The sequence below is a fragment of the Colletotrichum navitas genome, assembly GCF_030913465.1.
Source record: "Colletotrichum navitas strain CBS 125086 chromosome Unknown LY79scaffold_2, whole genome shotgun sequence".
In the NCBI taxonomy this organism is placed as follows: domain Eukaryota; kingdom Fungi; phylum Ascomycota; class Sordariomycetes; order Glomerellales; family Glomerellaceae; genus Colletotrichum; species Colletotrichum navitas.
The window spans coordinates 884,826-902,064 of record NW_026850548.1 but is presented as its reverse complement, the minus strand read 5'-3'; the positions used below and the strand labels follow the sequence as shown (position 1 = coordinate 902,064).

The 17,239-nt window shown below is 58.0% G+C and overlaps 6 protein-coding genes across 6 annotated transcripts; 3 read left to right on the top strand and 3 right to left on the bottom strand.

Moving 5' to 3' along the window:
- Positions 1-1,232: 1,232 nt before the first annotated feature.
- LY79DRAFT_575250 (RWD domain-containing protein) lies at positions 1,233-2,063 on the top strand (the record flags this gene model as incomplete). The annotated part of the gene is made up of 1 exon (XM_060559691.1): positions 1,233-2,063. The coding sequence occupies one exon, from the start codon at positions 1,233-1,235 to the stop codon at positions 2,061-2,063; it is 831 nt and encodes a 276-aa protein (XP_060420170.1).
- A 281-nt stretch (positions 2,064-2,344) lies between these two features.
- LY79DRAFT_144917 (ACT domain-containing protein) lies at positions 2,345-4,401 on the bottom strand. Its single transcript, XM_060550994.1, has 2 exons — positions 4,006-4,401; positions 2,345-3,777 (listed from the first exon to the last, which is right to left on the bottom strand). The coding sequence occupies exons 1-2, from the start codon at positions 4,027-4,029 to the stop codon at positions 2,626-2,628; spliced, it is 1,176 nt and encodes a 391-aa protein (XP_060420169.1). The 5' UTR covers positions 4,030-4,401; the 3' UTR covers positions 2,345-2,625.
- A 4,786-nt stretch (positions 4,402-9,187) lies between these two features.
- Positions 9,188-9,980, top strand: LY79DRAFT_144885 (uncharacterized protein). The gene has a single exon (XM_060550993.1). It carries the CDS (start codon positions 9,307-9,309, stop codon positions 9,904-9,906), a length of 600 nt encoding a protein of 199 aa, XP_060420168.1. The 5' UTR covers positions 9,188-9,306; the 3' UTR covers positions 9,907-9,980.
- A 73-nt stretch (positions 9,981-10,053) lies between these two features.
- LY79DRAFT_586244 (methyltransferase domain-containing protein) lies at positions 10,054-11,856 on the bottom strand (the record flags this gene model as incomplete). Its single annotated transcript, XM_060560606.1, has 1 exon — positions 10,054-11,856. One exon carries the CDS (start codon positions 11,854-11,856, stop codon positions 10,054-10,056), a length of 1,803 nt encoding a protein of 600 aa, XP_060420167.1.
- A 680-nt stretch (positions 11,857-12,536) lies between these two features.
- On the top strand, positions 12,537-13,404 carry LY79DRAFT_665225 (syntaxin 6; the record flags this gene model as incomplete). The annotated part of the gene is made up of 2 exons (XM_060563029.1): positions 12,537-12,583; positions 12,672-13,404. The coding sequence occupies 2 exons, from the start codon at positions 12,537-12,539 to the stop codon at positions 13,402-13,404; spliced, it is 780 nt and encodes a 259-aa protein (XP_060420166.1).
- Positions 13,405-13,634: 230 nt separating this feature from the next.
- Positions 13,635-15,622, bottom strand: LY79DRAFT_144851 (GLE1-like protein). Its single transcript, XM_060550992.1, has 2 exons — positions 14,697-15,622; positions 13,635-14,645 (listed from the first exon to the last, which is right to left on the bottom strand). The coding sequence occupies exons 1-2, from the start codon at positions 15,537-15,539 to the stop codon at positions 13,866-13,868; spliced, it is 1,623 nt and encodes a 540-aa protein (XP_060420165.1). The 5' UTR covers positions 15,540-15,622; the 3' UTR covers positions 13,635-13,865.
- Positions 15,623-17,239: the final 1,617 nt, after the last annotated feature.

The following is a 17,239-nucleotide window of genomic DNA, read 5'->3' as shown; positions in this document are numbered from 1 at the left end:
GAGTTGTTCACAAGTCGGGCACGGCTTTTTAAAAGGAGGTTCGCACTTCACACGCCGCTTAGGCATTTTTGCGAAAACTTCGGCTGCCTCCGACGACTCGACTGTGCTAAAAGGCTCAGTCGTTATGGTAGGCCATGATGCTTCAACAGGCTCGACGTTTCTGCCGACACGGCCGTATCAGAACGAAGAGACTTGCGTAAGAGCAGGTTCAGAGCACCAGGATGTTATCCCAAGCCGTTCGTCGACTTGTACATAGTTCTTTTCAAGTCTGGCTGATTTCTTGTCAGGGCCGTACGGGGGTAAGTTGTGAACAACAGTTGAATAAGGATAATCTAATTGCAGAGCATACGGGGTGACTTAAAAACAGAAGCGTTTCAAGAATGGTTTTCCCCCTTGAATGCGCGCCATGTTTGGCCAGCTTGATCAGAGCTGAAAACCAATATATGCAGGTGTTCCCCGAAGTTGGGGTTGGCTGATCCCGGTATAAGGCCTGGCTTGTCGCATTCCCTCTGTATGGCCTCCAGCCTCAAGATGGTTAACTGTTCGTCCAGCTGTCGATCCTCGATAGTGAAGAAAGTGTACTATCAGATGACGTTGAATGAAGCATGTACATCTACGTAGGCCAGGCAGCAATATGTACCCCTTTCAATTACCAGTAAGCCTTTGGGCTAGACAATGGCCCACTGTACATTGCTATCTGATTTCAACACTCGAGAGTACTGAGACTAGCCATTCGCAAGTCGGAGGTATTGTTCTGTATATCACTCGTCACCAGCTCGGCGGTGACTCGGAGTTGGCCGCGTCCCACACAGGAGCAGCGACCGGGGTGGATCCTCGGAAGCTCGGACCACCATTGACCCACAACACAACGCCCACTGGCTGGTTGAAAGTTGGAACAACCTCACTGTGGTTCATTGGATAATTACTTCTCACTCCCTCACGTCACCAAATTCAGAAAAGCTCATAACGTCGGGGCTACGGCAGTATCATACTCTGTGCTTGTACCGCAATGCGAGGTCCGCATACGATTTTCACGTATTTGCCATATTGAGAAAGGTTGCGAGCACGACTTACGTCCTCATAGAGAGGGAAGTCATCGAGCAAGAACCCAGTCTCCCACAGATCCGTCATACCACACAGACAAACAGCCACTTCATTGGTGCCGCTCCTCCGACCCCCAAGATTCCCTCCCAACCCCGATCCAAGCCTCGGTTGGCATCTCACTTGTCGCCATGTCAGACGACCTCAGAGACGAGATTGAGGCCCTCAACTCCATCTACGGAGACGACACGCTCCGGCCCTCGCCGCCCAACTACATCCTCGCCCTGCCCGGCGGCCCGGGGGCCACCTCCCTGACCCTCCGATTCTCGGACTCGTACCCGGACGTGCCGCCCGAGGTCCTCGGCACCCACAGCGCCGGCGAGAACGCCCCCCGCGGTGCTGGCGCCCGCGATCTCGCCGTCTTCCGCGACGCCGTCGCCAACGTCTACCAGCCCGGCGCCGTGTGCCTCTTCGACGCCGTCGAGGAGTTCTCGAGGCTTCTGGAGGAGCACGTGGGAGCAGAGCCGTCGCCGCCGGCGGAGAAGGACGAGGGCAAGGAGGAGTACGGGACAGGGCCCGCGCCCCCCTCGCCCCTCGCCGAGGAGCCCCCGTGGGTCGTCTCGGACCCGTTCGTGGAGCTCAAGTCGGTGTTCCTCGCCCGCGCCGCGCCCGTCACCTCGCCCGCGCAGGCCGCCGGCTACGTCCAGCACCTCCTCGCCACGGACAAGAAGGCCCGCGTCGCCACGCACAACATGACGGCGTGGCGCGTCCGGGGGCCCAACGGGACCAGCTTCCAGGACTGCGACGACGACGGCGAGACGGCCGCCGGGAGCCGTCTGCTGCACCTGATGCAGCTCATGGACCTGTGGGACGTCATGGTGGTGGTGTCCCGCTGGTACGGCGGCCAGAAGCTGGGCCCGCGCCGCTTCGCCCTGATCAACAGCGCCGCGCGGGACGCCTTCGTCAAGGCCGGCTGGGTGGAGGAGGCCGGGCAGGGCAAGAAGAAGGGGCATGGTAGATGAGGAGGCCCACGCAACCGTCCGGGCCGCAGTTGCGAATGCTGTCCCCCCCCGCCCCCCTTCTTCTCCTGTTCGGCATACACCGGATCCGATAGCAGGAGCCGACCATGATGTTGGACGTGGACAACAGTTTTCCGGTTCACACATAAGCCCAAAACTTGGCTCGTCACAAAAAGAAAAGAAAAGAAGAGCCCGTTTTGCTCGAAATCGGGATCACCAGATACGATACTGCATCGGGCCATGGTGTGGAGATCGATCATTACGAGTTGAGCCGTGGGTCGGATTCGACCATTCTTCCCAAGACATACAAAAGTTGGTATCTAACATCAGAGAGCCGTCACCCGGAACGCCGGCATGCCCGAGAAAATTCCAAGAAAAAACACAATTGCCGACCGCCTAGACCAGTTCACGCTGGCACAATCGTCCCTTCATCCAACTTGGTTAATGCTACACACGTGGATAGCTCGTGACCACCACCACCACCCCCCTCCCAGGGCGGCCTTTCTCCGCGGGTGCGCCTCATCAGCGATGCAGTTTTCTGTCATGGTGGTGTATGCACATGGCCTCAGGCCTTGAACAGCTTGGGCGTGAGGATCTCGAGGGCGCGAATCGACTGTTCGCAGGAAAGGATGACGGCGCCGGCTCTGGCGGTGGAGAGATAGGAAAGGCCTGCGCTGTCCCCGGTACGCATGTCCTGCACCAGGGTGCCGGCCACGCCACAAACGATACCGGTGGCCTCGAGCGGGAGGCTTTCGAGATCCAAAAAGATTGGGGTGAGGTTCGTCTTGGTATCGCCCACGAGAGACTCGCCGAAGAGGCCGAGCAGCGACTTGTCCACCAACAGCGACGGGGGGTCGTCCTGGGCCAAGGTGATGGAGATGAAGCGGGGTCGCGCCGCCAAGGCGGAGATCATGGCGGTGTACAGCTTGGTGTCGATGTTGTCCAGCCAAGTCTGGCGGTGGCTGTTGCCCGTGACCTGGCGGCTCAGAGAGGGCCGCTGGGTGTGGGACAGCTCGCCTCCAAGCTGGGAGGTCTCCCGCCCGGAGCACTGCACCAGCAGCAAGTCAGCCTCGACATAGGGCGAGACGCTCCTCTTCTTGAGCAGGTCGAAGGTGCGGACTTGGAGCTCGGCGATCGTCGAGGGCGGGGGCGTCAGCGGGGGCGCGCTGTTTTGACTGGAGCCGCGGGAGTGAATCGAGGCAGCGGGGCTGACAAAGTTGGAATCGTTGTCGGCCAGCTCGAAACCGCGGGCCAACAGGGCCTTGACCACGGTTTGCCTGTCCTTGCTAGGCACGAGGATGAAGTCGGAGTAGTAGGTGGTGATGAAGAAGATGGGAATGCCGGCCAAGGCCAGCGGAGAGGTCAACTCCATGACACGCCCCGCAGCGTCCATGCCGGCGCTGATGACGGAGAGGACGAGGTAGGTGTCTTTAGATATGGACACGGACTTGGCGAGGTCTTTCGGAAGGTCCTTGATGGCGGGCTCGAAGACGTTCTTGGCCCACGAGCTGTGGCAGACGATGGAGCACTCCATGGGGGTGACGCTGATGTTGAGGAAGCCATGCTGGCCCTCGGTGTTCAGCCCTTCAAGCTCATGTTCCGGCTCACCCTTTGACGCCTTGAGGGTCTGGGTCTGCGGGAGAAGGACTCGGAGGATGGGCTGCAGCAGTGACGAGTAGAGGTCGAGCGGAATGTGGATGAGGGTGTAGTTACCGTCCTGTGGGCAGCGTTGTGTCAGCGAGGGTCTTGCAAGGTAGCAAGCGAGACAATGGCGTCATTTAGCTTCGAGGAGGTGCGACTCGACAACACGGCACCGCAATAGCCCCGCATTTTCGAGTGACTCTTGTGAGAGACACAAACGAACGCATCCCCCCGTTCTTTTTCCTCCTCCCGCACGCGTGCAACCGGAAGACATGAGAGACATGGGGCGTGGTGCCAAACTTACGAGGAACGAGACCTGGGCGTTCATTGTGGCACGCAGACTCCTGGCAGTTGAAGGCCAGAAGAGTGCGGTTCTACGCCTGTTGCTCCTATCTTGTAGAAGAATCCGATCTCGATGCGCAGGGAAGAAAGCACAGGCGCGTTGTTGAAGGTATGCGTCGGAGTGATATCGGAGATCGGAGGGGGGTTGTGCTACCTGTCGTCTGTGCCGGGTGCCGGCCTCGGTCTCAAGACCCCACGAGACTATGCGTTTGGTTGGTTATTTATGGTTGTGGTTATGGTTGACGGTACGTTTTTCTTCTTTTCTTTGTGCCTAACAACCGAGACCCGATTTATTTTCTTCGTGTAGAAGAAGTCGGGGTTTAAGCTTTGGATAAACGTGGCTGATGGGGAATTGACTAGTTGGTTCGTGTTATCTCCCTCGGTCTGTTGTCTCTGCGTCGTACAGCTTCCTTAGATCCGATATAGTTTGCAGGGTGGAACCTTGCGAAAGTTGGATGGACAAAACCAGATATACGAGGACAACTCGGGTATGGATGGTATCGCAACAGAGACAGTAGTAGGTAGAACGGGGAGAGGAATAAGAAAACCAGAAAGAGACAAGAAGGGTGGGATGAGGGGAGGGTTAAAAGAAGGCGGACTGGAAGGGGGGTGGTGTGTGGGAGGGGAGGTGACGGCAGAGTGAAAGGGAAAAGAGGAATTAGATTCGATATGGGAGGGACCCTTGAAGACGGGCTAAGGTGGGCAAGGCAAGGCAGGGCGAGGCAGATAGGCGTGCAGTGAAAAACGATAACACCTAGATTGGGATTCAACTCATACACACGTACACGGAGAGGAGATATGCAGATGGTGGTGGTGGTGGTGGTGGTGCTTCCCGCGACGACGGCGGCCGTCTCGAGGCACACTGGAGCACAACCGTGCGTCGAGTTGCCGGGGGCGGGCCAGGCCAGGCCAGGCCAGGCCAGGGAAGTTGAAGAAGACCAGCGCGCTACGGGTCTGAGAATACGAAATAGAAAAACGTGGTTTTACCTGGCTCCCTAGCCTGCGATAATGCAGCCGGTGGTTGCAGATAGGGTGATTGCCGCTGCTTCTCCATAATGTCACAGTAGCGTTGGTCCGGAGCGGGTAGGTAGAGACAGCCAGCCAGCCAGCCAGCCAGCGAGAAAGAGAAAAAGAGAAAGCGAGAGAGAGGGCTTGTGGGCCCCCCTCTTTTGCGTCAACGCTTTTCGCCGAGATTCACCTTGCCCCCCTGCCCTACCGTCCCCATTCTGATTCTGCTTAGTGATTGTGTTTCCTCATGTGCGTGCACTATCTGCCGTCTCGAGAGGTGTTGGCATCCCGTGCGTGATCGATCGACGGTTCCGCGACGATGCACAGAGGGATTGTTTGTGGAGACGGCGGGCGACCGAGGAAGGGGAGGACGCAGCAGGTTTTGTCTCGCTTCGGTCAATATGCCACTGGCCCGAACTGGCCTCGAAGTGACGATGCCCCGCGTGGGGTTACAATTTGCAAAGAAGAAAGAAGCTTTGCCTTGTTTTGCTTAGGATAAGGGGGAGGCGGGTAATAGTCAGTCTCGCAACGGATAGCGTGCGGCGAGCTGGAATGGCTTGTCTCGATGACGCCGGTGATTCCTCTCGCCGGCGGATGACCATCGCCATACTATAGTGAGAAGTACAGCTTTTACATACAACAACATGGTTGGGTCTTCAGGGGACAAGGTGTGGGCGCAGCTAGGCAGCATGACATGGCGGGGTTGAACAGGGGGGGGCTGGTTACGAGGACGAGGTATTATGTGGGTGGTGTCATAGTATGCGTGCGCGTGCGTGTTGAGTGTGTGTTGTGTGTGCGCCTTTCCGTGACCCATGATTGCATTTCTGGTGGTCAGCGCGGCCGGGACGCCGAGTAAGATCGAGACAGCCAGGCACACAACGGGACACAGGATGCGAACGATGAGCCTCTGGGGGGCGGTTTCACTGGGCATCGTCTGGGCCCGTGTCTTTGTTATCTGGTGCTTGTCGGGTGTTGCGTCTGGATCTGGACCCTGCGAGAAATCAAATCCCGTCCTTGACTACACAGCACTCCGCTACTTTGCCGCTAGACACCTTCGGCCGTGAGGACGTCGGAATCAGCGCAGCGGGCGCAACGGGCGCTCTCGAGTCAGGGAACTGGGGGTCCCTCTCTGTCTATCCATCCAGTATGATTTGTGGTCCACGGTTCCGGTCTAAGTGCGAGAGTTTGAGCCGCTCTCTGGGTCCACTATCCAAATTTGATCATTGGACTCTCAAACTTCAAGCTCGGTTCATCAACATCATTCGCAAACATGGCCTCATGTTGCGCCTTCTTTTCCACGGCCACCGCGTCAAACGGGTATCGACGATGTTACGACGGAGACGCCGTGCTGGTCCGAATCCCGTCATCCTGACGCCTGGACTGGGCTGATCGGACTAAGTGACCACCCCGTTGCTATGTCTTCCAAGGCTGGCGTCGGGCAGGCAGGCAAGCAAGCAAGCAAGCAAGCGGCTTGCTTAAACGAGCCCTCTCCCACCCCGGAACCGAAAAGGGCCACATACATAGACATCTGATAAAAGTACCGCGCCAGGATGGTCAAGGGAAACCGAAAGGGAAATGGGACCGTGGCATGGGGAGGACCATACCGGTACACAAGGTAAAAGGGTCCAGTGAGCCGTTTCTGGCGGCGTGCAGGACACTAGTGGGGCATGGAACGTGGGGGTTCTTGGAATTGGTGACTTGGAGATTATCCGTACACTACACAGAAAGAAAAAGGCACACAGCTCCCCTCGTTCACTGGTCTACAGATGCAGCTAGTAGTAGGTTGAGGCGTGACGGGAAGTGTCATCTTTCACACACCAAGGTACCTTTCCAAGACGGTCCATCTCATGGTCGCACAAGTAGGTACACGATGTCATCTTAGCTAGGTAGGTAGCTAGGTAAGCAGTGTAGGTACCTTGCCTACCAATCTACCTATGGAAAAACCTGTCTGTATCCGGCAAACTTACTACCCGTAGGTAGGTAGGTAGGTAGTCCGGGGGGTGGTAGTGTACATCGATTGGCTCAAGTGATTCCGCACAGGCGCTGTCAGCTCGGTTCCTGCCAACTCCATCCCCAACGAACCATCATCATGTACGACCGTAGGTACCTGGCAGAAGGTGCAGCGGCAAGCACTCCGCCCCCTCCTTCACCTCAAACATCACCACTCACCATGCTCACCTCACCTCACCTCACCTTACCTCACCCCATCTTATCTCACCATGCCGCCGTCATCTCTCACTTCTCACTTCTCACCCCCCATTGCAAATGGGGAAACAACAGTGACGGCTATCTGCCGTCGCACCCATATGGATGCGTCGCCTGGTCCAGCATCCCGGCTGGCCTCGGCATCATCGCTTTCACTCGTTCAAAGGCGTCAGCGGCGTCTCGTGCCGCGGGGGCGACGAGAAGCCCATTGTTGGCCGTCTGCCTTCTCGGTTGGAAGAAAGAAGGCTTGGGGCTCACGAGATGATCTCTGCCCGGAACGCCCTCGACGACGGGGACTGACCATGTCATCTTGCTGATATATGGTCATCGCTCACTTGCTCACCAACGCCCCCCTCACTCCAATCACCCCCCGACATTTCCAACATTCCTTCAAACTAGCTTCGCTCTGCACTGCCGAAAACTCTAGACCTGGCCATCGCGGCTCTATGAACCCTTCCCCCCCGCGTCGGATGGTATTGCGTCAGATCAAAGACTCGGTCATGTCTTTCCTCTCCTCCCTAGACGCCGTGGCCCGCCGATCGCAGCGGTTCCTGAACCTCGTCCGAATCCAATCCCGTCCTAGGTCATGTACCTTCCTACTGGCTCAGTCGGCTGTCAGTTTGCTCCAAAAATCGGCCCTCATGCAATAGCTGTTGGGAATAAGGACATGGGTTTTCTACCTAGTGGAATCCCTATAGTGCCCTGCTGGGTCTGCCACCTACCGGTACTACCTACTACTGCAAGATGCCGTGGCAGCTGCTACGTCGTCCGGCTTTCCCATTATCGACAAACCGGCCAGCGGGCAGTGGGTGAGCTGGGTCGACACGGCATTTTCAATTCGCTGGCGCTATATCCCCAAGGAGACGATGGCAGCACAGGCGGGAACCCCGCTTAACTCATAACGACAACCACCACCCGTCCCCCCACTTGTTGCCATTCTCCTCCCGCAGCGCGGTGCTCCAACTGGCCCAGAAGAACCCCCATCCCAGAGCTGGATCCTGGGATCCGATCCCTTCAGCAACCACGCCCAATGCTACCTTCTGGCATCCTCCACGCGAATACCCTCCTCGGATTACCGCTGCTAAGCGTCCTGCCACCCCCTCCCCCAATCGAGTGCGCCGATAGACCTAGGCGGCCGGAAACCTGACTCGTCGAAAAGCGCGAGTTCGGTCACGGCAACCAGCGAGAGACCACGACTCCCGAGGAAGCCGCCTTGTGACACAACCTTGCGGTCCCGGAGGACGAGATGTCTATCTCGACCACCCGGCTCGCCCCAAATACTCGGTTCTGGCTTACGTGCAGGTGAAGGGCCAGGGGGGGTTTGGCAGGCACGCGCGCATTGGCATCGTCACCACGCGCTCTTATGACAGCATTGCACATTTCCCCCTTTTGGGAGTGACGGACACATGTCACGACATTGACGAATTAGACATGGTTCTTATGTGACCAGACGTCGCAGATGATCCGCGAAAGGAAGATGACACACCTTTGGGCTGAGCATCCGGAGGCGTTTGGATCAACACCAAGCTGGTGCTCAATTGCCCCATCCTGCTTCGTCTGCATCGCCGACGTGGGATGTTCGCTTCTCGAGGGTAAGATGTTACAAAGATTGCTGACAGTGACTTTGGAAACGAAGACCGAGCCGCCTCCACTCGACTGGAGACGTATAGTGCCGTGATCCATTGTACGGCCGGAGCTTCGCCGAGATCTCGACCATCGAGTTTCAGGCATTGAGTCTCCCCCCCCCCCGGTCCCTCTTTCTTTCTCTCTTGGGCATTGTGAGAAAACTTTTTTTTTTCATGTCTTTGCATCCCGCTCGGCCAATTCTCCCATGTCACCCTCCCTGCCCATTCGCCCGTGCTCCCTTCTCGACTTATCTTTGCGGATCAGATCGTACCGTTCTCAAAGAAAAAAAGATCCACAGATAGGGGACCCTGAACCTTGGCGTTATCTCGCGCTATGATTGTCCATATATGGCTCAGCGGCTAGCTTCAACCCCTTTGGAGAGCAGGGGAAAACATTGGAAAATTTTCAACGCGTTGGGCGCCGCATGCTGATTTGCTCTGAACCGCCAGCGCTGCCCCATCAAGGGTTTTGGGGTTCGATACCCCGCCGTCGGGAATCCCTGCGTGGGATGATGCGACGGAAGATAGACGTAGAGGGGCTGGTGCCTCGGTGCGCTCTCTCGTGGCGCTCCAGTCCGTCTTTGCGTGTCCAATATGCAGGTGGAAGAGACACGGAGAACATTTGGCCTATCGCGACCCCCAAATCGCTGCATGACATGACATCAATGCCTTGTTGTTGTCGTTGTTGTTGTTTGGGGGGTCGGGGGGCAAGTGAATCCCGCGGGTTGTCCGCTTGCCGCAGTAACCGACGTACGTTGTCTTGTTTGTACCCTTGCGCGAATGCGGGCCTAGGAACTTGGTTTCACCGAAGAACACGGCGCCGCTGCAGATACAGGAACCATGGGCATGCGTATACGGCCATGCCGTTTTCCTGCCGAGTCGGATGGTCGGTTTCGACGACGGCTACTCATGCAACTGCATGCAGAACTCAGGACGGGCCCGGCCGTCTGCCAGCATCCGTGACATGTGCCCTGTTCGGGCCCCTCCATACCCCGCTGTTGTTTCTGCGAGTTTGCCGCCTGTAGCAAGGTAGGTAGCTTGGAACACAGACGGGCCGAGACACTTGGACGGTGGAACGGCGTGCGACGCCGCGCAAGACTCGAGTCAGGGTGAGAAGGAAGGAGACGCATGCCGGGCTGCAGAAGGCATGCCCGTGTCTCCACGGCGGCTCTCTACTTCTTGATGCCCACAACCACCATGTTCCTTGGGCTCTCCTTGTAGTCGAAGACGGTCTCCACCCAGCAGTCCCGGACGACGTCGGCGTGTTCCCGGAGGAACAACCAGCGGTCCGTGACGATGAGAGACTCGACCACGGTCGCGCTGAAGGCCATCAGGCTCCACACGGCGGCGACCTCCTTCTTGCGGCACATGTACGCCTGCTCGTACGCGGCGATCTCCTCGTCGGACATGTCCGCCATCTTCTCGCGGATGACGTCGCTGTACTGGCTGTACTCACGGTTCGTCGTCAGCTTCGCAACGGCGCCGCGGACGTAGTCTTTGAGCGACTTGTAGCATGCCTTGCGCAGCGAGCCGATGATTACCGGGTTCGTGCTCGTATTGAAGGGGGTCTCCTCGGGGGCGCCGCCCGCCTCGCTTCCGTTGGCGGCAGCGGCGGCGTCCGGGTCGCGGTGGTAGACCTTGTTGATCACGCCGCGGTCGAGGAAGATCTTTTGCAAGACCGCGCGGAACAGGTGCCGCGTGAAGAAGTCGTCGCTCTCGGCCTGCGTCCAGTTCTGCGGCGCCTGGCAGGCCATCATGCGCGCCGTAATGTTCATACGCACGCCCTGCCCCTTGTAGCTTGACAGCGTCTCGCTGAGCGGGAAGCCTTCCGGGTCGCGCCGCTCAGACTCGCGGACGACGCGGCCGTTGAGGGCTTGCAGGCTGGGCCGAGCATATGTGTACTTGTAGGTCGGCGGGCCAAGCTTCTCCGTCAGGAGGTTGTAGCAGCAGCCGACGATGGCGACGGCGTGGATGGCCGGATTCATTACGAGCGAGCGGATGCCGTAGTGCGAGAGGTTGCCGCACGAGTGGATCGACACGGCCATCATCTTGAGCTCCTTGTCCTCCTCCTCCGGGAGCACCTCCTTCTCGATGCGCCCGATGACCTCCGTCAGGTCACCGCTCTCCAGCCGGCCGACGACGTAGGAAACGGAGCCCTTTCCCAGCGCACGATTGTACTGAGGCTCAAGCTCCTTGATGGGGCGAAAGTCAAAATCCTCGACGGCGTCGCCCGAAGGCTTGCTGAGTGCGTTCTTGACGGCTTCCGTGCCGAGCCGGTCGGCCTGCATCTGCAGCCAGAGCTTCTTGTTTCTCATGACGACCTCCTTGCCCGCGAGGCCGGAGAGGACGTCAAGGCCCTTTGCGCCGTCAATGTTGTGCTCGCGGCCCTCGACGGCGACAACGTGGCGGTTGTACGGCGGCAGGGCGAGGGTGCGGCCGAGGTAGTTCTGGCCGCTGCCGAAGTCTACAAAGTGCGTCGTCTCTTTGCCCCAGCGAGACGAGATGGCGCCGGCCAGCGAGTCGACATATCGTGCAAAGTGGGAGACCTCGTGCACCTTCTTGGGATTCATGCCGACGGCGACGGAGCGCGAGAGCTTCGGGGGCGGCTTTGTCTGAGCCTGCGAAGAGGGCGAGAAGTTTCTGCGCAGGGAGAGGCGGCGCACGTTCCGGATGTATTCAAGAAAGCTTGCAGGCGGCGCCGGGTCCATCGAGTCCAGCGGAAGGGCGTCGAGGTCGTCCCGCATGAGCAGCTCGAGGAGGGCCATGGTGTCGTAGGACAACAGAAAAGGCTGCCATTCCTGAGGAAGAATCTGGGCAAAGAGGCCCGATTCGTTTGTAAAGAAGTCGAGGACGTGGACGCCGCCGCAGAGAATCTGGAACAGGTCCGTGGTGGTCACGAACTCGAGGAGCGCCGCGACGTATGCGTCCGGCGAGGCGAACTCGTCGGAGCACGGGAGGGGCTTTTCTGGTATCATTTTTCTTCCCCAACTTTGGGTTTCTTTGGGTGTATCCCTTGCTTGGTCTTGCACGGTGGTTCCCAGGTGCTTACAGACCGATTTTCTCACCCGAGAGTCGACAATAAACCTCAGTGGGCAACCGGGTAAGAAATTCTGTTTGACCGTGAGTGGAAGAGTGAGTGAGTGAATGTGGAGTTGTGACTCGAGTGAAAATCCCACTTACATAAAAAAAAGGGACCGATGGAGGGGGTTTTTCTCGGTGAAGGAGGGGCACACCTGAGTCTCTGACAGGGGGCTTCGGTGAGCACTCAAGGTGAGACCTGGTGGCCTGGAGCCACGAGCATATGCCGAGGAAACTCCGGTTGCCCTGCCCCCCTCCCCCCCCCCCCCCTTGGGTACATCCTTCGAAAGTACGTACTGACTAGTAGCATTCCGTAGTGGACCTGCACCAAGGCGGGTGGACGGGAGGTAGCCTCTAGTGACAGCTTACAGCACGGCCGGGACGCACAAACGTCATCCCAGCCAGCCGCGTTAACCCAAAAGGTATATCGACGACAGCTCACCAATCCCGCACCCGAATCTCGAAGTCCCCAATCTTCAGGCACCTGCTGCGCAACCGCTCAAAGGCATCGAAGCCCGCGCTGCTGCCGCAAACAAATGCGTCCACGGGTGCGCCTTTCCGTACCCCCGTCGCCAGGATGATGTCCTCTGCCAACGAGGAGGATCCCTTCCTCCAGGTCCAACAGTATGCACCCCTTCCTCCCCCTTCAGTAGCCTCCACGAAAGAGAGGATATCCTGAAAAGAAATGTGACATTGACGACGACCGCGACAGAGATGTCCTAGCCCAGCTGGACTCGACCCGGCCCCTCTTCACCTCGTACCTCCGCATCCGTTCCCTCTCCACGTCCCCGACGTCCCCCGAACTCGCATCCGCCCGTTCCGACCTCGAATCTGCTCTCGAGTCCCTGGCCGAGGACCTCGCTGACCTCGTCGAGTCGGTCAAGGCCGTCGAGTCAGACCCCTCCGCCTTTGGCCTCTCCGCCCAGGAGATCACCCGGCGCAAGCGGCTCGTCCAGGATGTCGGCGGCGAGGTCGAGGACATGCGCGAGGAGCTCGCCAAGAAGCTCGGCGACGTCTCCTCATCGTCGAGGGGCAAGCATGGCGCGGCGCGCGGCGCCAACTCGGACCTCCCCGACCCGAGCTCCTTCTCGATCGCCGACGGCGACGACGACCACGACCGCGGCGGCGAGGACTACGCGGCCGAGTTCGAGCAGCAACAGCAGCTCGAGATGATGCGCGAGCAGGACACCCACCTCGACGGCGTGTTTCAGACGGTAGGCAACCTGCGCCGGCAGGCCGACGACATGGGCCGCGAACTCGAGGAGCAGCGTGAGATGCTCGAGGTCGTCGACAGCGTCGCCGACCGCGTCGGCGGCCGCCTGCAGACGGGCGTGCAGAAGCTGCAGTACGTCATGCGCCGCAACGAGGATCGCCTGAGCAGCTGTTGCATCGCTGTGCTTATATTCGTTCTTATCGTGCTGCTAGTGCTGTTGTTGATGCTGTAAGGCTTGGGCCTATGGAATGGCCGAACCATAGAAGGGGGGGAGGGAAGGGAGAAAGGGGCGTAGCCAATGTGAACCGTAAAGGAATGGGGTTTGGGAGTTTTATGGAGCGTCTGGTAAACAAATGATTTTCTCCCTCCCCGGTACAGTGTTAACTGCTTGGGAGTTTTTTGTTTAGGGTATGGTAGATCGTACATCCAACTAACGACACGCGATTCTAAATGTTCTTGAGGAATATCGTCTCCCCCTACAATAGACCCTGGCCCGTGTGTGAACCGAACCAGACCCGGGCCTCTCGCCCTTGAAAGTTCAATCCTTGCCGTTCTTTTGTGTATATGTGCCCATGTTTGGTTCTCCAGAAACGCCAGATGTGTGTGCCCGCCATTCCGATAGCACAAGCCAGCTCTCCTCCGGTTTTGTATATCGATATGTTTTTCTTCCTTCTCTAACTGATTCCATGGCCTCTATGCTACCTCTAGCCCGGAGTCTCGCCTCAGAACGTCGGCTAGGACCTGCAGCGCCTGAGCTGCGGTAGCGCCCGGCGGGGCCTTCTTAGGAAACTCGACCAGGGCCATGCGCAGGGCAGCGATAGCTGCATTGCCGTAAAAGTTGATGAAACGCTGCTCGTGGCCGTCTATCATCGACTTGAGCACAATGTATTGGGTGTTGGAGACCAGCTGCGGCGGCGAGTTGACAATCTGCGCCATAGCCTTCCAGTAGTTGGTGGGAGGGTAGGGGTTCGTCTTGGACGCCTTGCTAAAGTCCCGCAGCGCAATGGCCGCAAAACCGGCGCCGAGACCCGTCATTCTATCGTTGTGTGCCTGCTCGGGAACCCAGTTGCCGTCCTCCTTCTTCCAGCCGATGGCCTTGCGTCCGTTTTCCGTCTTATCGCTCCCCCTAGACCCGAACAAAACGGGGCAAGCCACGCGGAACTTGGCGATGAGAATGTCGATCATAGAGGCGCCACGCCACTGGTAGTCCTTGTTGGAGAAGATCTGGGCCGTCACGATACCGACTGGCTCCGCAGACCTGGGATTCGCGCCGCCCTCATTGGCAAATTGCTGAATGATTGCTTTCGCGAGGATGTTGAGGAGGTAAATAAACAGGGCTGGCAGCTGCGGTCCGTTGTTAACGGCACCTTCGACTGGCTCCCTGTTATGTTGGACGTAGATGTTTGCATCGACAAGAGGGGAGGGTACTCTGCCATCAAGAGACTCGCGCAGAGCACTGTTGATGGTGTTGATCTAGCGATACCGTTAACGTCTTCACAGCAAATTGTTCAGCAAATGGCTTACAGGAGTAACGTTTGCACCCTTGCCAGCTGTCAGTTGGCCGATGGACTTCCTAATCTGCCTGCGCATGTCTCCCAACCTGCCCTTCAACGGAGACCCAGGCTGCTTGGACAGAGCTTCGACATCTTTTCTCAATTTCTTGAGAGATTGGTGTATCTCGATGTATCGATCGGCCGTCAGTTGAGCAGCGGGCGCCGGCGCGACTGACTGAGCGACAGTTTTGGGCCGCGCAGGCTCTGCAGGTTTCGTCAAGAACCCATTGGATTGGGCCTCTGGTACAGACGGTGCCTTTGCAGGTGGCGGCGAGGGTGCCGAAGGGGGCGCCTTTGCGGCCTGAAGGGCTGGCGCCGGTGTACTTGTCAAAGAAGCCTGTTGCGATTTGGAGGCTACCGGCGCAGCAGCCTCGGTCTTGGCTGCCCCTTTTTCGGTCGTGCTAATGACCTGAGGTTCTTGTGATTTCTTCGGCTCCGGCTTGGGCGGCTCGGGTTTGGGCTCGGGTGGCAGCTGAGGGATCTGCTTCGCTTTGAGTTCCCTCAGTCTTTCCTGCTCGGCGCGCACTGCTGCCTCGGCCTTGAGCCGTTCTTCTTCCTCGCGCTGTAGCTGCGCTATCCTCCTTTTCTCGGCTTCCAGCCTTTGCTTTTCTTCCTGCAATTGATGCACCTCATAGACTCTCAATGCAGCAAGTCGGACGCGCTCGTGCTCGAGCTGGGCCGCAGCAAGGGCATCGCGATGGCTTAACTCCGAGTTACGGTTCTCGGAGAGGAAGTCTGCGACGTAGGCTCGTTCGGGACTTGATTTGATCTGGCCATTCTGTTGGCTCCTCCGCGAGGGAGACGAGTGCGGCATGGTCGGTCGCACGCACACAGGTAGCTGTGAGTCGGGACGGCGATGGTGGTGTTAGGAGTGGTGACCGGGCCCTACGGCATCGGGCAGTGGGGTCCAGAGCGGAACGCGAAATTGAACCGGCTACCGAAGGGGCCAAATGAATAGTGTAACGAGTGACGTCTGGGGCGTCAGGTTCGGGAGACAAGGCTCGGGTAATGACTGGAGTCCAGACGAGGCTGAGGCTTCTCACCCCTTGGACCGTTTGGGTTGGGTGTGTGTGTGTGTGTGAGTGTGTGTGTGTGTGTGTGTGTGTGTGTGTGCGTATGTGTGCGTGCCGTCAACTGACTGTCAAGTTCGGGTTGGGCGCGGGTTGGTGTGGAGCAATGAAAAATAATAATAGTACGATGTATCAGGCGCGCTTCGATGTGGGATAACGTTACGGAGTACCGTTCGCGGCGAGCTGGGTAATGAATTGGGAGAGTTTTCTTTGGAAACGATGACCCCTGCAGCACTGCTACCCTGGTTTGGGCCCGTGTTGCTACTGCCTTTTGCTTGTGCTGCTTGTTGCTCACAGCTCCAAATGGCTCCATGGGGCGGAAAGGCCAGAGACGCACCAGACACAGAGCCAAACCGAAAAGAGAGGATGGGGGACGTCGCTGTGGTTGCAGCATAGGTGGATATAACCGAAGACGATTGGGCGAATGGCCACGCAGGACGTCGGCCGTTTTTAGACTAGCGTCTCCGCTGGTTGGTCGGACCGCGCGTGGATCCGGCCCCGCCAAAGTTTACTGCCGGGCGGTCAAGGGCGATGGTCGTGTGGGCTCCTGACTGATTACGCAGTAAGGAGTGTGGAAGTGGGGTCGGGGGCCGGCCCAAGTTTCCAACTGAGGAACCGACTGAAGTTTGAACCTAGCCTGCCACGTCTGTCTCGCCTTTACTTTCCTCTTCTTGCCTTCTTGCTCTTCTTCTTCTTCTTGAGTTTAGGCTCTGACATGCGAACCAGACACATTAATACAATAATAGACCGGATGAAGTGTCTGGGAGTTGGGCATGACGGCGAAAATCTTCAAAGCCTTGGACCAGGAGAGATTGAGTGTGGTGGCTTCGAGGAGTGAGTACGAGTACGTACATACCGTCAGGGAGGTGCGTAGTGGACTCCACCGATGCACTGATGCACGGGCCCGTCAATCACAACTACGGATAACTGCGTGCTAGAGCTTCGGGGAGCGTACTGTACCACACTGCACAGCAACGAGCTTTGCAAGCCTGCATGGTACATCGTACATCGTACATGCTGCGCAGTCCATACGTATTCGTACAGGAGTGTCTAGGGCTTTGTCAACGTCCAGCGGGATGGTATCCATCTGGAAACACTGGTGTATCCTAGTGTAGTGCATCTGGCCTCCGCTTGACATGAACCCTGCATCTGGCACAAATCCTCTCAATTCCAACGGACCTAGCAAGTAGCCGCTCGCCATCGCTGTCGATCCCGTGGGCAGAGGGTGAGGAGCCCAGCTGGTATCGGGTGACTGAACTTGGCAGACGTTCCAAGTCTTCCCCTCGGCATATTCCTGTCATCTACGTAAGGTGTCTGGGACGAATGGGTTGGCTTGTGTGAGCTAACCGGTAGGGAAAGGCTAGGGTCGTACGCTACGGCAAGGCACTGATCAGCCAAGTATCCAAGTCTGCCAACCTACCTAGCACCGCGTTACCTTTTCTCG